Source organism: Brassica rapa, chromosome A02, assembly GCF_000309985.2.
Source record: "Brassica rapa cultivar Chiifu-401-42 chromosome A02, CAAS_Brap_v3.01, whole genome shotgun sequence".
Taxonomy (NCBI): domain Eukaryota; kingdom Viridiplantae; phylum Streptophyta; class Magnoliopsida; order Brassicales; family Brassicaceae; genus Brassica; species Brassica rapa.
Window position 1 is genome coordinate 21891811 of NC_024796.2, and position 14614 is coordinate 21906424.

General features: G+C 40.9%; 3 protein-coding genes across 7 annotated transcripts; 1 reads left to right on the plus strand and 2 right to left on the minus strand.

Moving 5' to 3' along the window:
- Window positions 1-7: 7 nt before the first annotated feature.
- Window positions 8-3213, minus strand: LOC117131728. 4 transcript variants are annotated; one of them, XM_033284081.1, is made up of 6 exons: window positions 2025-3211; window positions 1451-1462; window positions 1218-1379; window positions 980-1047; window positions 620-660; window positions 8-534 (listed from the first exon to the last, which is right to left on the minus strand). In XM_033284081.1, the coding sequence occupies exons 1-5, from the start codon at window positions 2094-2096 to the stop codon at window positions 633-635; spliced, it is 342 nt and encodes a 113-aa protein (XP_033139972.1). In that variant the 5' UTR covers window positions 2097-3211; the 3' UTR covers window positions 8-534; window positions 620-632. The 4 variants fall into 4 exon arrangements, 2 of the variants coding, with proteins under 2 accessions (XP_033139972.1, XP_033139971.1); XR_004454926.1 differs by having other exon boundaries at window positions 1218-1855; window positions 2025-3213; XM_033284080.1 differs by having other exon boundaries at window positions 8-873; window positions 2025-3213.
- A 5379-nt stretch (window positions 3214-8592) lies between these two features.
- Window positions 8593-12628, plus strand: LOC103853634 (replication protein A 70 kDa DNA-binding subunit C). Its single transcript, XM_009130542.3, has 2 exons — window positions 8593-10215; window positions 10303-12628. The coding sequence occupies exons 1-2, from the start codon at window positions 9929-9931 to the stop codon at window positions 12425-12427; spliced, it is 2412 nt and encodes an 803-aa protein (XP_009128790.1). The 5' UTR covers window positions 8593-9928; the 3' UTR covers window positions 12428-12628.
- LOC103853633 lies at window positions 12609-14415 on the minus strand. 2 transcript variants are annotated; one of them, XM_009130540.2, is made up of 4 exons: window positions 14187-14415; window positions 13854-14006; window positions 13508-13780; window positions 12609-13442 (listed from the first exon to the last, which is right to left on the minus strand). In XM_009130540.2, exons 2-4 carry the CDS (start codon window positions 13974-13976, stop codon window positions 12798-12800), a joined length of 1041 nt encoding a protein of 346 aa, XP_009128788.1. In that variant the 5' UTR covers window positions 13977-14006; window positions 14187-14415; the 3' UTR covers window positions 12609-12797. The 2 variants fall into 2 exon arrangements, with proteins under 2 accessions (XP_009128788.1, XP_009128789.1); XM_009130541.3 differs by having other exon boundaries at window positions 13854-14014; window positions 14187-14238.
- Window positions 14416-14614: the final 199 nt, after the last annotated feature.

Genomic DNA, 14614 nt, shown 5'->3' on the forward strand with positions numbered 1-14614 from the left:
GAAGAAAAAAAAAACATAATGAGAGGTAAGCTTAATATACCAAACTCAACTGCTTAATCATTACCACCAGCTAAAGAATGAAACTTGCCATTTCAGGGAAATGAGTAAGCGTCTCCACTTTGGAAATGACAGAGACTCCAGCATTCTCTAAGGTAGAGGCAGTTCCTCCAGTAGAAACAATGAAAAAAAGAATCATTTTTCAATTCATAAACACTTATTAGAACAGAAACATAACTAAAAATTATGAAATAAGACATGCGCGCTCTCGAAGACCGTTGCCAAGAGTAGATAATTCCTACTTGTCAGATAAAGATATCAAAGCTTGCTATCTTTCCTGATGTACACACGCCCATGTTACATTAAAAACCTTATTGTAAACAGAATATAATTGAAATATGAACTTGCAGGTTAACACAAAAACAAACCAGAGGAGGCCGAGGACAGTGGCTGATTCTTTAGAGCTGTCTGAGACTCTGACATGGCTCGGACCGTAACGAAACTCGGAGGCAGCGACTTAGAATAGATCTGCTGCTCCTAGACAAAATCAACAATAGCAGATATGAGAAACAGAGACACCAAGAAGAGGAACACATCGACACATGGAGAGGAGAGAACTCACAGGCTGAGCAAAATCAGTATTCAGTTTTGACAGAGATTTTTCTGTAAGAGAAATAAATAATCGGTTAACCAAATAAATGAGTTAACTAACGGTGAAGTGTAAGATAGAGTGGTTTGCTAGAGCTTCGAGTTTGTGAGCTTTATAAGTTCTCTTCTTAAAATTTTGCCAGAGGGATTTTTCGGATAAGTTACTTCCAGCTGTTCTTTTGATATATATATGCCATTGGATATTGCTCAGATTTCAAGTCAGGGATGCTTTAAAAAACATAAGAAAGAAAAAGTAGAGAGCTACAGAAAAAAAAAGTCATTAAAAAGAGAAGAATTTAGCAATCTCTATCATGTTAAAAGAAAAAGTCCTTACGGTATTACTGCTGCATCAGCAATCTCTGGATGAGCAAGCAACAATGCTTCAAGCTCAGCTGGAACAACCTAACAAACATTTTAAACCATTAGCCAAACCCACCACCTTTACAAAAGATGATCCACACATTAAGAAAGATTTTTGTTTATTGTTGTTTGGTGTTGCAGCATTTTTCCCTTTCTTCTCTTCATTTTTAGCAATAAAAGAACAATGAAGTAGCCGAGATAGTGATCTGTACCTTCTCTTTGGTAGCATAAACATAAGATTCAAGGTTGTTTTTCAACTCAGGCTTTCTTCTTCTTTCCCTATCTTTCTTGTTCAAGGCTTCTAGCTTCAGCAAGAGACTCTTTCGTAAAAGGTGCTCCAGGGCCAACAGTTTTCTTGTTACAGACTTACAGGTCTATAAACACATTCGGTTAGTTTAATGTTTTCTGGTAACAGTAACGTGTCTTGAGATGTTGTCGGCCATACCAGTTGCATGATCTAGAGGAAGAAAAAAATAAACAAATACAAGAAAGCAAATGTATTTTGAAGATGCAATTATAAAGTCAACAAAATGCTAATTCTAAATCTTAAACCTTGTTAATATCAGGTCTGGAGGTTGAATCACGGTGGACATAAAGACATTCAACAGAATCTTATATACGATACCAACAGAAACCACTTCCAACAATAAAGGATTCATCGTCGGCTTTATTAAAGTTATTACTTATTACAAAATCTATTAAGAGCAAAAAAAGGAACAAAATTTGTAACCATGGAAGTTTCAAATATAAAATTTCAGAAGAACATATAGTATATTTTTTCCCTCACGTGCAGTATCTAGGAAGCGTGATTTAAGTCTACAACATTCTTCTCTTCACTATAGATACTGGCCTGAGCAGTATTCAAACATGTTATAACGGGAAAAAGAAAACGAAAAACTTATTATGTTATTAGATAATCTTCTCAAACTCTGAAAAGGCCAGAAGAATCAGTCACGTTTATCTGTACAATCTTTCAAAGAAGATGAATGTGAAATCGGATCTAGAAATTCAGAGTATACCTGACGGAGAAGATTATCAGCGATATGATGGCAATTACGGAGAGGCATACGATTATCAGTTGGAGCAACCATAACAATTGAAAACGATCGAGAACAGATGAGAACAAAGATCTTGATTGAAATTATTTATTACCTGCGTTGGTAGATGTAAGGATGATGATTGAGCTTCCTGACGCAATAAATTTGAGTTGATCGATCTTAAGCAGTGCTAAAGACTAAATCGCCATCACCCCTGGAGACGCGAAGAAACACAGACGCTAACATCTAATATAAAACGACGTGTTTCATGACAAAACTATTGATCACGACATGGGCTTCACGATATAATGGCCCAACAACGAAACAAAGCAAGTAAAACCCATGAAACAGATTCTAAATGAAACGCGGATGGAGTTGCGTTTAGACAGGTGTCGACTCATGAGAAATTCATTTAGTGACGTGGATCAATGTAGAAGAAGGGAGTATCTTCTTTATATTATAAGAAGATATTATTTATTTTTTTTTGAAAAAATATTAAATTTTATTCCTCAAAACAAACCTGTTTACAAAAGATGCTATCCTTGTATCAATCTAGAGTTAAAACTCTGTACAAAACCCCTATAAAATAATCAAAGCTAATCACACTCTAGTGCCAAACCAGAGTTGCAAAGCATCTTCCATACCCTTTACTCTTTTAGCTCTCATCACACTAAGTTTGTTTCTCACCCTCTTATCAGTCACCTTCTTCAACACAGTTATAGGCATTAACTTCTCCCCATGCCTAACTCTGTTTCGTTCTCTCCATATTCCATATATTGCAATGTGAAACGCATAACGGAAACAGAAGAGCCTCTTTCGATCCATGTTACAACCCTCCGCAGCCAACCGCATGATCTCTGACCAGGAACTTGTGTAAGAACTCTCCATAATCCCTTTAACAAGATTTTCCCAAAGTTGTATAGAGTAAGAGCACTCAAAAAATAAGTGGTCTCTACTTTCCCTCGCATTTTTACAGAGCACACACTCATCATCAGCTCCTGGATTCCAATGGATTACTCTCTCCATTGTAGACAACCTATTAAGATTCGCCAACCACACCATGAATGCAAATTTAGGAGTAGCCTGAGTAAACCAAACTCCTCGGGTCCAGTCATACTTCACTCTATCACCTCTCACTATTTTCCAAGTCTCAGAAGTGGAGAAAGAACTTTTAAAACCCGAGCCTCTTCTCCATAGACTCACATCCTCCTTATCTCCACTTATATTGTCTCTTACTCTGTTCAGACTCTCTTCTATGGCATTTAACATCCTTGTTCTATATCTTCGACGTCTACAGGGCCTAGAGATAGCATCTTCGACCGTAGCTTCTTTACAAACACCAATGTCTATAAAGCCTCGAGCACCCAAAATATCATATAGGACTCCATTCTCATTCCAGCAATCAAACCAAAATGCAGTATGACGCCCATTACCTACTTCTTTTTTATAAAAACCTTTTGCTATCTCCCTGATCTTAAGCAGTTTCCTCCACATCCAGGAACCATTTTGAGTTTTCTGATTCACTTCCCAAAAGCTTTTCTTCTTCATCAGATTAACCTTGATCCATTTACTCCATAAAGACTTACCCGACAGAAGCCTCCAAATAAGTTTCAGCCCACAAACCAGATTAACTTCTTTCAAATCTCTAATACCCAATCCACCTTCATCTTTCTGTTTACATACTTCTTTCCAAGCAACCTTTGCTCTCGAGGTTATAAGATCAGGACCCGACCAAAGAAACGCTGCACAAAGCTGCTCTACTTCTTTCATACATTGACTTGGGAGTCTGAATGCCGCAGACCAAAAATTGACAATACTCATTATCACAGCTTTTATCAGTTGCATTCTACCTGCATAAGACAGACACCTACTCGTCCAAGTGTTCATCTTGCATCTGATTTTCTCCACCAACGGTTGATAGTCCGGTCTTCTCATTGCCTGGGTCATAAGTGGTAATCCCAAGTACCTCACAGGAAGTGTACCTTCAGCCAAAGGAAAGTTTCTTTTGATTCTAGCCTTTTCCTCTACAGCCACACCAGCCATGTATATAGTAGACTTCTCAATACTTATCTTCAAACCCGACCATACTGCAAACTCATCGAACACTGCCAAAGCGCCTTCAACAGACTCTTTTGATCCCTCTACAAACACCATAAGATCATCCGCAAAGCACAAATGGGTGAGAGATAGACAACTGCACCCTGGATGAAGCCTGAACTTCTTCTGCATAGCAGCCTTATCTATTTGCAGAGACAATATATTCATACACAGTACAAAGAGATATGGAGAAAGTGAGCATCCCTGCCTAAGCCCTCTCTTACTTTGAAAATAACCAGCGAGCTCCCCATTCACTTGTACTGAGAAAGATGGACTTGTGATACACAATCTGATCCAGTGAATAAATTTCACAGGAAAACCCAATGCTTCCAATCCCTTCAGAACAAACTCCCACTGAACCGAATCAAACACTTTTGATATATCAATTTTCATAGCGCACCTTGGGGATATCGACTCTTTGTGATAATCCTTCACCATCTCTGCCGCTAGCAACACATTCTCCATAAGTAGCCGCCCCTTAATGAACGCCGACTGGTTCTCACTAATAATACTAGGCAGAAGCTTCTTCAATCTATTTGCAAGAATCTTAGACACTACCTTGTATAAGACATTGCAGCAAGCAATTGGCCTGTAATCCCTCATCACCATCGAATCAGTCTTCTTGGGAATAAGAGCCAGTATCGTTGAGTTTACTCCTTTTGGAAGAAACCCGAACTTGAAAACAGACTGAATAGCCACCACAAAATCACTCCCAATGACAGGCCAAGCCAGCTTAAAGAACTCACAAGGATAGCCATCTGGCCCAGGAGATTTATTTGCTGGCATTGCAAACAGAACTTTCTAAATCTCTTCTGCAGTAACCTCAGCTTCCAACATTCTACTATCCTCCATACTGCAGCTGAAATGGAGAAGCTCTCTCAACTCCTCCACAGTAGTGCCTTTGTAATCTTCAGGACACATATTCAACATGTTCGAGAAAAACTTTTCTGCTTCCTTTTTTTATATCCTTCTGATCCGTTACTATGTTACCATCATCACACCTTATCTCTCTGATCATATTTTGGGCTTGACGAGTTCGTATCGCATTGTAAGAAGCTTTATTGTTCTGATCACCCACCTCCAACCAGTAAAGCTTTGAACGTTGCTTAAGAAAATCCTCCTCCAGACTTGCTACTCTCAGCCATTTCGCATAAGCGTTTGCATCCTCCTGGGCGGCAGCCCCACTTTGGATCCTGAAGCGTACACCTCTGCTTCTCACATAACAGCTCATAAGCCTCCTTAGTTTTTTTCGTAAGATTTCCCAGCCCCTCTCTACCCAACTCTCTTATCAAAGGCTTCAAATTTTTCAGCTTCTTCGAAAATCTATATAGCGCTGATGTTGAATGGAATAACACCTCTGTTGAGTCCCAGAACTCTCCAACCATGAGAAGAAACCTAGGCAAAGCACCTATGGCATTAACAAACTTGAAAGGCTTCCTAATTTTTCCTTGAGGTGGCTTGAGCTGAATCGTACAACGCAGATGATCAGAGCACCCTCCTGGTGCAAAGATAGAGTAAGCATTTGTGAACCGTTGGAGAGCAGCATCATTCATCAAAACTCTATCTAGCTTTTTACATATAATACCATCCTCTTGTTTATTACTCCAAGTGAACACTGGCCCCTGGTAACCCAAATCAGATAAGTGACAATGAAGCATTACTCTCTGAAAGTCACGCATACCTCCTGAAACTCTTCCCAAGCTAGCAAACCGCGAATTCTCATCTCCTTCTAGTATCTCGTTAAAATCACCCATTATCATCCACTCCTTATTTTTAAACATAGCCGAGTCATGATGATGACATAAATCATCCCATAACTCCTTTCTTTCTTCACTCAAATTCCTTGCATAAACAAACGTGCACAGAAACTCCTCTTCTCCTTCCAATCCCACAGAACAAGTTATCAATTGATCAGACTTAAACACAGGGGTCATTCTAATAGAATCTCTCCAAAGTACCCAAATTCTACCTCCTTGACTACACTCATAATTCATGATCGTAGACCACTCCTTAAACTCCTCCTTTATTATCTTCTCCGCCTTTACTTCTTTCACCCTAGTTTCCAGAATACAGCCAAACTTCATATCTTTATTACCAATCCACTCCTTGACAACATAATGCTTTAAAGATTTGTTAAATCCTCTCACATTCCAGAAGAAGCACGACATATTAGTTTTTTTTCCGAGAAGGCCTTGTGCTCTTAGCAGGATTTACATCCTGAGCTTTAAGCTTCGGCCCCCTTTTCAACCCTTTCTTCATCGCCCCTTTTTCTTTTCCTCTACTCTGATGCTCTAATATGTCGTCCTCTAACTGGTCTTCTTCAGATCTTATCGTCTGCTCACACATCTCCATTGTCTCCTCTTCAATATCCTCCTGATCATCTATTGCTATCTCACCCTCCTCCATTTCTGTTTCACCCTCCTTCTGATCATCTACTGTTAGCACCGAGTATTTTGATGCAGAGATCTGAACAACAGACGCATGCCCCGGTGAAAATCTTCCCACTTTTTCGAAAGGAACCGTGGACCAATTTGAGTCTCTACTCTCTTGATCCCCCGACTCCTCTCCTGTCTCTTTATTACAATCTACCTCTTGCAGAACCTCCTCAGTAACCTCCTTCTCTACATGTTTACCAGTATCATCACTATCACTCTTCAAATCAACCACAACCTCCTTTTTCTTCTTCTCCTTACCATTCCTCACACAGACTCTTTCTGTATGGCCCCATTTCTCACACAGTTTACACTTCGCTGGCAACCAAGGGTAGTGAAACTCTACTGTAAACTCCTTCCCATCTTTTGAAAACTCGATCTCTTTAGGTAATGTCTTTGAGATATCTACATTGACGAACACTTTTGCCACCTCCAAGTTTGTACACGCAAGCGTCTCCGGGTGCAGTTTATCAGGAAATCCCACGTTACTGGTCATGAAACTGATACCTTGCCATGAATACATATGCAGAGGTACCTTCCTAAGATGCACCCACATCAGAATCTCATTTTCCTCCTGTTTCTCCTCTTCTGATTTTGGAGTCCACTTAGTTACCACCATGGGAACACCCACAATATTCCACATTCCTCTCTTGAGCACCTTCTCTCGAGCCTTAGGATTTGAGATCCGAAATCTCATCGTCGTAGCATTGACCTCATATACATCCACCGATGAAGCTAACTCTCCATATCTCCAGATCTTGTTAACTACCATGTGAACCTTCGCCATATGAGGAGCAAGATCCATGAATTTCCCAACAACAAAATCATCCCACAGCGGTGTTGAATCCGTTAGAATCTCCTCCGGAATCGCCACCGAGTGCTTTCCTTCCTTAATTAAAACCCTCACTTCATACTTCTTCAAACGTTTCTTATCCTCTGCCACCGATACCCAACTCTTTGATTCCTTCACGATCTCACTCCCACCAACGTGTTTCCCTTCCATCTCTACACTTCGCTTCTCACCCAGACTTGCCTCTCCGATCTCCGATCCCCCCGGAGATTTTTGAACCCCCGGCGGATACGCCGGATCCATCTCGAAAACCTAGAAAATCGCACTCACAATCGCACTCGCAGTCGCACTCGCAGTCACATATATGATGGAAGATGGTGGCGCTGGAGCTCCTCGCGAAACTGAGACCCACCTTGCATGTCTTTAAGAAGATAGGTAGCGCTATTATAATCTTATTGATGTAGAAAATCTTTATCCTTGTAAGATGGACTGGACTTGTCTATGGTCACGTTCTTGAGGAGGAAAGTATACATTTGTAGAAGGGAAAATTCCCCAAAATACCTGAAATATATTAGATTTGCTATAAAGAATACATAAACTATTTTGGTTTCCCATTTAATACACAAATTATTTTTGGTACCCAATTAATACACACGTTTTAAAAATGAAAAAATTTACACATTAAAAATTAAACGGTTTCTTTATAACCTTAGGTCACAGTGAATAAGTTGAAAACTATAGTAGTTTTATTCAAACTCTCATAAAATTTTTCTCTAGGCTGCTTAGCTCTAATAAAAGTGTTACAAGGATTTTGAGTCAAACACATTTTCCCGCCCTAAACGCCAAACACATTTTTCCGCCCTAAATGACCAAACACATTTTCCCGCCAAAGCCACAAAAACATGTTTTCACGCTACAACCACAAAACCGCATAATTCATTTTCTTAACAAAACCTCAAAATTACTTTTTCTGTTTAAATCCGCAAAATCAATTTTCGTGCTAAAATCCTAAATATGTACACAAAATTTTATTTCCCGCCGAAACCATATTTTTTAAAAAGATAGAAAAAAGCAAAGATTATAAATGATTAGGGATATGAAAATATGTGGCTGGATTGACCAACAACGCTCTCATTCATCATCAAATCAAGTTATGTTGGCAATTCTGTTGGAACAGATTTCATCCTATTCCAAACCCGGTTCAAAATTTAATTCAATAGTCCAAATAAAAGAGGATGAATAAACAAAGGAAAAGCGGGACCTAAGCTTCTGATATAGCAAACATACTCATTTTTCATTCGATCTCATTCGTATTCACATACTCTCTGATTATTATCGTTGTATCAACTTCAAATATCATCACCATTCCGCCACCAGTGGAACCAATCATCAATTTAGACGCTATATTATCCCATGTACAAGCTGATTTACGAATTTTTTGCTCTATTTTCTTTCATCGTACATGTAAGCATCATGTAATGAGACAACAAGCTTTACAACACTTGTAGCAACTCACCCAAATCCTGACTGACCAGCAGGCACAAATAAATTCCCCATCCCCAAGGAGCCCGCGAGATCTCGTCGTGGAAGGCCGAACAAACTCAACGTGGAACAACAAATAAGACAGCAACGAGAAATCCATTCCCGATGACATAACGACAAATTTTGAAAACGAGATTGACGTCCTAAAATGGACACTAGCCCGGGCTATAGTCGATGTCAGGACGATACAATCAAAGATCCACATAGCCTAGGTGTCATTGAGTCACATATGACTTATCAACATGTTATCTTGGTCAAGTCACATTTGTTTGCCAATCAAATTATAACCTATTAATTTAAGTGTGTTTCAATTAATATTACTCCTTCTGTTCTCTTTTATATGATGTTCGAAGATGTTTCACACAAATTAAGATACCCCGTATAATATCTTTTATACCTTTCTTTATTAATTGACTATCATGTGTCGTAATCACTTAAAGTATAATAAATGTAGGGTAAATATGGTCATCTATCACATATTTTGCATTGTTTTTATCAAAACGTCAACTATAATGAGACAAAAAAAGCCAAAACGGCATTTAAAGAAAAATGGAGGGAGTATGAATTACTTGAAATGTCTAAATTATTAGATATACCAAAATGAACCGAAATTCTTTAGAGTATTAATCGGTTCATTGTTTTATCATCTGAACTGAACCGAACCAAACCAAACCAAACCGAAGAGTATCTAAACAAATTCTCACCAAATTTTCCTTGGTTTCTGAATGAATCCTAGACCCAAACAACTCGATATCCTAAACAATCATAGCAACGTTGGAGGCCTAGTCGTAATTAGGCCTTAACGTCATTTTGAGCTAACTGCAAGTATCATGGCCCACTTAATGTTGAAACTTCGAAGACAAGCTTAATGTATACATAGTTGCATACTCTTAAGCCTCGAAGACTCGACCTGTAAAATCACTAAAACGTTCTTCTTTCCCTCTCAAAGGTTTCATAAAGCTCCCACCTTTCCACCACGTAGGGCTCCTCCTTGTTCAATCCCCAATTCAATTGGGCCTTTCTCGATGGCGGCGAATTTAACGGCGGGGGCGATTGGGAAGATGCTTAACGGAGAAGTGACGGAGAAAGAAATGATGCCGATTGTGCAAGTGACGGAGTTGAAGCTGATTCAACAAGCCCGGAAAAACCAGGAGAGCATGGAAAGGTACAAGCTTTCGTTATCCGATGGGGTCCAATCGCAGGAAGGGATACTTAATAATACTTTGAACCTTCTCGTGAAGGAAGGGAGGATTCAAATCGGGTCGGTCTTAAGACTCACTCATTTCGTCACTAACAGCGTTCAGACTCGAAGGTAACTAAAAGCTAACATCTTCTCTTAGTTCTCAGTTGATAATCTCTACTCCTTAGTGTGTAGATGACACACTTGTTGTGATGATAGGATTGTTATTGTGATGGAACTAGAGATTATTGCCGAGCAATGCAATATCATTGGAAACCCTCTTCCTGCCCACCCGGGCAAGCCTAGAAACTCTGGCCAAGATCAGACACAACAACAACAATGCAATGGTGGCTTTGAGCAGCAGCAACAGGCTACAAGGAGTGAACTGAATGGTGCTGTGAGACATGGTTCAGCTCAACAACATCAAGTTGGTGAGAGACGAGCCTTTGGTACTGCTTCTGAGTTTCCTGAAACAACAACACCTTCCGCTAGACCATTTGCAGGTTACGGAAGCTCTAGGCAGGAGCAAACGAGGGCTCCTCCAACTACTTATTCTCGTCCGCCAGTTCAATCTGGTTATCAGGCCCAACCACCATCGATGTATGCTAACATGGGACCAGCGGCTAGGAACGAAGCTCCTCCCACGGTGGTTCCTATTTCTGCTCTGAATCCTTACCAGAATCGGTGGACCATCAAGGTGAGAGTCACGAGTAAAGGAGAGCTCAGGCGTTTCAACAGCACCCGTGGGGGGGAAGGGAAGGTGTTCAGTTTTGATCTAGTTGATGCTGCTGGTGGAGAGATTCGGGTGACTTGTTTTAATGATGTGGTTGATAGGTTCTTTGACATGATTGTTGTTGGTAATGTTTACCTCATCACAAAGGGGAATTTGAAGCCTGCTCGTAAAGAGTATAATCATCTCCCCAATGATTATGAAATACATTTAGACAACGCTTCAACGATTCAGCAATGCTATGAGGATGATGCTACCATTCCGCGGAATCAGTTCCATTTCAAGGACATAAGTGCTATCGAAAGCATGGAGAGCAACAGCATCACTGATGTAATTGGCATTGTCTCGTCCATCAGCCCGACAGGCTCAATCATGCGGAAAAACGGAACCGAGGCGCAGAAAAGAGCACTTCAGTTGAAGGATATGTCAGGCAGAAGCGTTGAGGTAACCATGTGGGGTAACTTCTGCAACGCAGAAGGACAGAGACTTCAAAGTCTTTGCGATTCTGGTGTGTTCCCTGTTCTTGCTGTGAAGGCGGGGAGGATCAGTGAGTTTAATGGAAAGCAAGTGAGCACCATTGGATCAAGCCAACTCGTCGTGGAGCCAGACTTACCTGAAGCCAGAGAGCTGAGGGCGTGGTACGAGAGAGAAGGACGTTACGCTCCTTGTATCTCGATATCTAGAGAGTTCTCTGGTGCTGGCAGGCAAGAGGCTCGCAAGGTGATCACTCAAATCAAGGACGAGAATCTAGGGACCTCGGAGAAGCCGGACTGGATTACAGTCAGTGCCACCATTTCATTTATGAAGGTTGAGAATTTCTGCTACACGGCTTGTCCTATCGTGAATGGAGACCGTCCGTGCAGCAAAAAGGTCACCAATAACGGAGACGGGACTTGGCGGTGCGAGAAATGCGACAAGTGCGTGGATGAGTGTGACTACAGGTATATATTGCAGCTGCAGTTACAGGACCATACGGGAGTGACGTGGGCCACAGCGTTTCAGGAGGCTGGTGAGGAGATAATGGGAATGCCTGCGAAAGATTTGTATTATATGAAGAATGAGGATCGTGATGAGGAGAAATTTGAAGACATCGTCCGCAAGGCCGCTTTCACCAAGTACATTTTCAAGCTGAAGGTGAAGGAAGAAACTTTTAGTGACGAAAGCCGTGTGAAAGCAACAGTTGTGAAAGCTGAGAAGCTGGACTATTCTTCAGACACCAGGTCCCTGCTAGAGGCAATGAATAAACTCAGAACGGAAGATGCAAATCCTCTCACTGTAAACCCTGAGGGTTCCAACTACAGGTCTGGTGCGTTTAATTCCGGTGTTGGAACCTCAGGAACCAGAGAGACCTCATCAGCTGACGTGCCAGGCAGAGAGTTTGGACTACCTGCAGCAAACCAAGTGAATCAGTTCGGTAATCAACAGAGTAGCGAGTCAAGACCCCTTGGTGGTGTTACTTTATGTGATGCGTGTGGGAGCAATGCTCATGTTTTTGCCAACTGCCCAAGCTTTCTGAGTGAGCCACAAGGACAACACACGAATAGCGCTTACGGGAACACACCGGGAAGAAACGCTGGTGGAGGCATGCCAAGGCAACATGTTGGCAGCTACTGAAAGACTAAACTATTTCACATCATTATCATCATCTCTTTAAATTTATATATTCGGTTAGATGCTTCTGACCGTTTTAAGTTTACTTCTCTACATGTTCTAAGTTTTCTTTCTCTGTTTTTTTTTTTTCTTTCATTGGACACTAAAGATGATGGTGCTTTGTATCATTCTCTTTACTCTGGATAAAGTACACTTCTGTGATCATAATCTGATTCAAGCAACGTCTTTACAGGGGAATTATTCACCTTTTATTATAACCAATTTTTAAGGAATAAAAGGCTGTTTTACACAATATTACTGAACTATAAAACCTTCCCACACAAAACATTGCAATCCTCACATAGTAATTTTGTAGTTTTAATAAGAACATGTATCAATAGCAGAGGCCAGTTGATTTAGCAGATTCTCCAACATTCGCATTGTAATAAACCTCCTTCACTCCTTCCCTTGCACCACAATGTCCTTTAGCAAAGCCTGAACCATCAGAGACCTCATTGTATCCATCACCCGCGGTAACAGTGGATGTTTCAGCAACTGTATTAGCAGCCAACGCTTTGAGACGGTAACGTTCAGCTCTTGACCCAATCACCTGTCCCAAGATGGACGCTCCAATGGTCAAAGCCATGGCTGCTTTAGGCATCAGCACAGATTTCCTGAGCATGGCTATGAAAGGCACAGCAGCGTGGACCGCCACAAACCAAGAAGGCGAAAACTTAATGGTGTGTTCTCTCCAAACACCGAGGGGAACGTTTGCAGCCATCCCCATGAGAGCGATTGCGAGCATCTTTTCAGGTAAAGGCTGAGGGCGAAGGCTTTTAACCAAAGGGGTCTTGGAAAGCGCAGCTCTTGCGGCTACTATAGGAGCTGGACATCTAAACTTCATACCAGGCGGTGGCTGTAATGCTTTCGCCACAAGAGGCATGACTTTGCTCGCAGCTCTGTAAGATTTAGCGATTGGGCAGTTCCCTGTTTTTAACCATTCGTCTCCAACTGCCTCGTGCTTGGATGAGTCCCCAGACTGCACAAAAGCAAAACTGAATAAGTTCCTGATCTCCAATGTAAAGACTTTTTGTTCAATCTCACCTCTTGTTTCTTATGTTGTTTCTTGAACTTGTCAGAGAAAGGACCAAACCCAAAAGGTCCTCCAGGACCAAAAGCTGATAGGCTTATGGTAGCTACCTTCCCCGCAAGAGGATTGAACTGCGGAGCAGCACGAGGAGTCTCGTCTTCAACATCATCTCTGAAACTAGAATGTCCAGATAACGGCACGATACCGTCTTTGCCATGGAAGAGCTTGAAAGCTGAATCAAAGCCCGGACCATCCTCAAAAATAGGACCTTTGCTACCTTCGTGCACCTGAAAGACAAAAGTCAAAGTCCTTTAACCATCCACCACTGAATCAAGTAAAGCAGATGGAATCAAATATTACAGGAACTGGGAAACTCAAGGAGGAGAGGGAGAAGCTGGTAGGCTTGTTGATGTTTCTGAGGAAAGGGCACTTTTGGATGATGCTTTCCGCAACGAAGGGACACTGAGATGATTCTTGATCCATTGATTTTTCCTTTTCTCTGAGCAAATTAGCCTGAGAAATTGAATATTAATTAATATAACACGAAAATAAAAATCGTTCAGTAGAATTTCGAATGAGCTATAACGTTATAGATTTAAGGAAATAACAAATCGATCGCTAAACTTATACAAGAGATCTGATTCATATGGGATCGATGATAAATCACGAACTCGAATCGAGAGAATCAATTACCTGAGAATTTTTTTGGTTCTTCACGCCGGAAGAATTTTTGCAGAGAGATGATTTTGATTAAAACGTGTGGCCAACACAGACGTGTATAAGAGTTTGTATGATTTGTTACTGGTTGGGTCGGTGAACCGTGGAGCTATTTCTTTTTAGAGAACCGGAGATCGCCGGTTGATACGATTTTTGTGGTTGACTTTGAATGAAGCACGTGGTTGTATTCGGTGAGAAATCCAAGTAGCGTGAGTGTTTGGTAATCTAGATGGATCCCATGCCGTTTTGTCGTTATGATAATCTGATCCAACGGTAGAGATTTGTGGAGTTGCTCGAGTGGTTGTGGTGGATAACATTTAGATTTATTTACCAACTGGATTATCAAATTGTATCGTTTTCCTATAATTTTGGAAGGAAAAAGGCAATTTTTTTATTTCTTATAG

What these genes read in the sequence shown, in the direction of transcription:
- LOC117131728 (XM_033284080.1), bottom strand. Translation starts at nt 2,096, where the DNA reads ATGGTTGCTCCAACTGATAATCGTATGCCTCTCCGTAATTGCCATCAT. An exon ending in TTTATGCTACCAAAGAGAAG is followed by an intron (nt 1,048 to 1,217) that starts GTACAGATCACT and finishes AATGTTTGTTAG; the next exon opens with GTTGTTCCAGCTGAGCTTGA. An exon ending in GCTGATGCAGCAGTAATACC is followed by an intron (nt 874 to 979) that starts GTAAGGACTTTT and finishes TGTTTTTTAAAG; the next exon opens with CATCCCTGACTTGAAATCTG.
- LOC103853634 (XM_009130542.3), top strand. Translation starts at nt 9,929, where the DNA reads ATGGCGGCGAATTTAACGGCGGGGGCGATTGGGAAGATGCTTAACGGA. An exon ending in AACAGCGTTCAGACTCGAAG is followed by an intron (nt 10,216 to 10,302) that starts GTAACTAAAAGC and finishes TTGTGATGATAG; the next exon opens with GATTGTTATTGTGATGGAAC.
- LOC103853633 (XM_009130540.2), bottom strand. Translation starts at nt 13,976, where the DNA reads ATGGATCAAGAATCATCTCAGTGTCCCTTCGTTGCGGAAAGCATCATC. An exon ending in CCTTGAGTTTCCCAGTTCCT is followed by an intron (nt 13,781 to 13,853) that starts GTAATATTTGAT and finishes TTTGTCTTTCAG; the next exon opens with GTGCACGAAGGTAGCAAAGG. An exon ending in AACAACATAAGAAACAAGAG is followed by an intron (nt 13,443 to 13,507) that starts GTGAGATTGAAC and finishes GCTTTTGTGCAG; the next exon opens with TCTGGGGACTCATCCAAGCA.